General features: G+C 58.1%; 2 protein-coding genes across 2 annotated transcripts; both read left to right on the plus strand.

Annotated features, from left to right (window-relative positions):
- Positions 1 to 195: 195 nt before the first annotated feature.
- On the plus strand, positions 196 to 819 carry DQ04_18801000 (U3 small nucleolar RNA-associated protein 24; the record flags this gene model as incomplete). The annotated part of the gene is made up of 1 exon (XM_009317751.1): positions 196 to 819. One exon carries the CDS (start codon positions 196 to 198, stop codon positions 817 to 819), a length of 624 nt encoding a protein of 207 aa, XP_009316026.1.
- A 253-nt stretch (positions 820 to 1,072) lies between these two features.
- DQ04_18801010 (hypothetical protein) lies at positions 1,073 to 1,789 on the plus strand (the record flags this gene model as incomplete). Its single annotated transcript, XM_009317752.1, has 1 exon — positions 1,073 to 1,789. A coding segment is annotated over one exon (717 nt), but the record flags the coding sequence as incomplete, so codon positions are not given.

Genomic DNA, 1,789 nt, shown 5'->3' on the forward strand with positions numbered 1-1,789 from the left:
TATATATATATATATATATATATATTTGATTCTGTTGTTGATGGTAATGCTCTATTTTTTTTTTTTTGCACTTCGCCGCTTGTGTCGCTCTTGTTGCATTGTCCCTGCTCTCCTGCTGCAGGTGTAAGGGAATCCGCGACTGCAAGCGCGTAATAAAAAAAGCGAGGAAGAAGTAAAGGTGTAGAACGCACGCCAATGGGGAAGCAGAAGCGCACGGCGTGCCACGCCATCAAGAGCGTCCTCATGAAGGAGAAGAACCTCGCGCAGAAGAAGAAGCGGGAGGCGGATAGCTACCACGAGACCCCCGAGCCTGTGCTGACGCAGGTGAAGGACGACGCCGCTGTGAAGTTCCAGCGCACGCAGCTCACCGTCGCCGCACCGATGCAGACAAACATGTTCCTCTCGTATAATAAGAGTCTGGGCCCACCGTTCCACATCTGGCTCGACACGAACTTCATCAACTTCTCGATGCAGAACAAGATTGAGATTGTGGAGGGTCTCATGGACTGCATGCTCGCCAAGGTCATCCCGTGCGTGTGCGACTGTGTCATGGCTGAGCTGGAGAAGCTCGGCAAAAAGTTCCGCATCGCACTGAAGGTGGCGCGCGACAAGCGCTTCCGTCGCCTGACGTGCGAGGGCAAGTACGCCGATGACTGCGTTGTGCGCACGGTGACGCGGCACCCAATCTACATCGTGGCGACGTGCGATCAGGAGCTGAAGCGGCGGCTGCGCAAGATCCCCGGCGTGCCGATCATGTACATCTCCAAGCACCGCTACACCATTGAGCGGCTACCGGAGGCCTACGGCGCCCCCGGCTGAGCGCCACACATGCACACACACGCCTATGTGTGTGCAATTGGTTGTGTGTGGGTGGGTAAGTGATATTGTGTGTGAAAGAGAGAGAAATTCATCGTCCCTCAGAGGAGATGCAATAAACATATTTGGTGGTATTTCGAGTAATGTGCACAGCTTTGTCAGTACAGCTGCACGCGCACCGTGACGTTATTGGAGAAATGGGCAGTGGGCTGGTGGCGCCGATTCTTCTTGCGCACGCGCACATATATATATATATATGTCTCTTCGCTTTCGTATTGTCATTCGTCAGGGTGAAGTTAAGGCGATGCAGATGAAGCCGGTGATGATGCGGCGCCCACAGTCTCTTGCCGCGTGTGTTGCTGCGCCGCACCGCTCTCTATCGACATTTACCGGCCGAACTGCCGCTGTACTCACCAGCAGCAGCGCCAGCACCTCATCGTCGTCGTTGCCTTCGCCCCTCTCCGTGATGTTGCAGCAGAGGCGACACCGCGGCTTCCATTTCTACCTCAACCTCGACGACCCCGCCGAGACGCGGCGGCGCGTGGAGGAGGACCTCGCGCGCATCGACCAAGAGCAGCAGCGCGGCACGATGGTGCACCTTCACGCACTGCTGAACCTCGCGCTGAGTTACTACCAGTCCGGCGATTACGTCACTGCCCGGGACTACGCTGTGTACACCCATGAGAAGGCGAGGCAGCGCAACCGGAATGCGACGCTGCTCTTCTTCACTGCTAAGACGTGCGCGCGTTGCTCGCGTGCTGTTGCGGACGAGTACGAGGCGTACTTGCGCGAGGTGGCGGAGCAAACGGCGGTGTCGTCGACGTTGGCGCCGCGCCCGTCCGTTGTGTTCGCGGCGGAGCGGGCGATTGCGAAGCTGCGCGAGGAGGCGGTGCGCTACGACGGCATCGCACGGCGGCTGTGCAACCGCCCCGACAAGGCCTTCATGCGTGCGGGCGAGGCGGCAGCAGCAACG

Source organism: Trypanosoma grayi (assembly GCF_000691245.1).
Source record: "Trypanosoma grayi strain ANR4 Tgr_1880_V1, whole genome shotgun sequence".
In the NCBI taxonomy this organism is placed as follows: Eukaryota; Euglenozoa; class Kinetoplastea; order Trypanosomatida; family Trypanosomatidae; genus Trypanosoma; species Trypanosoma grayi.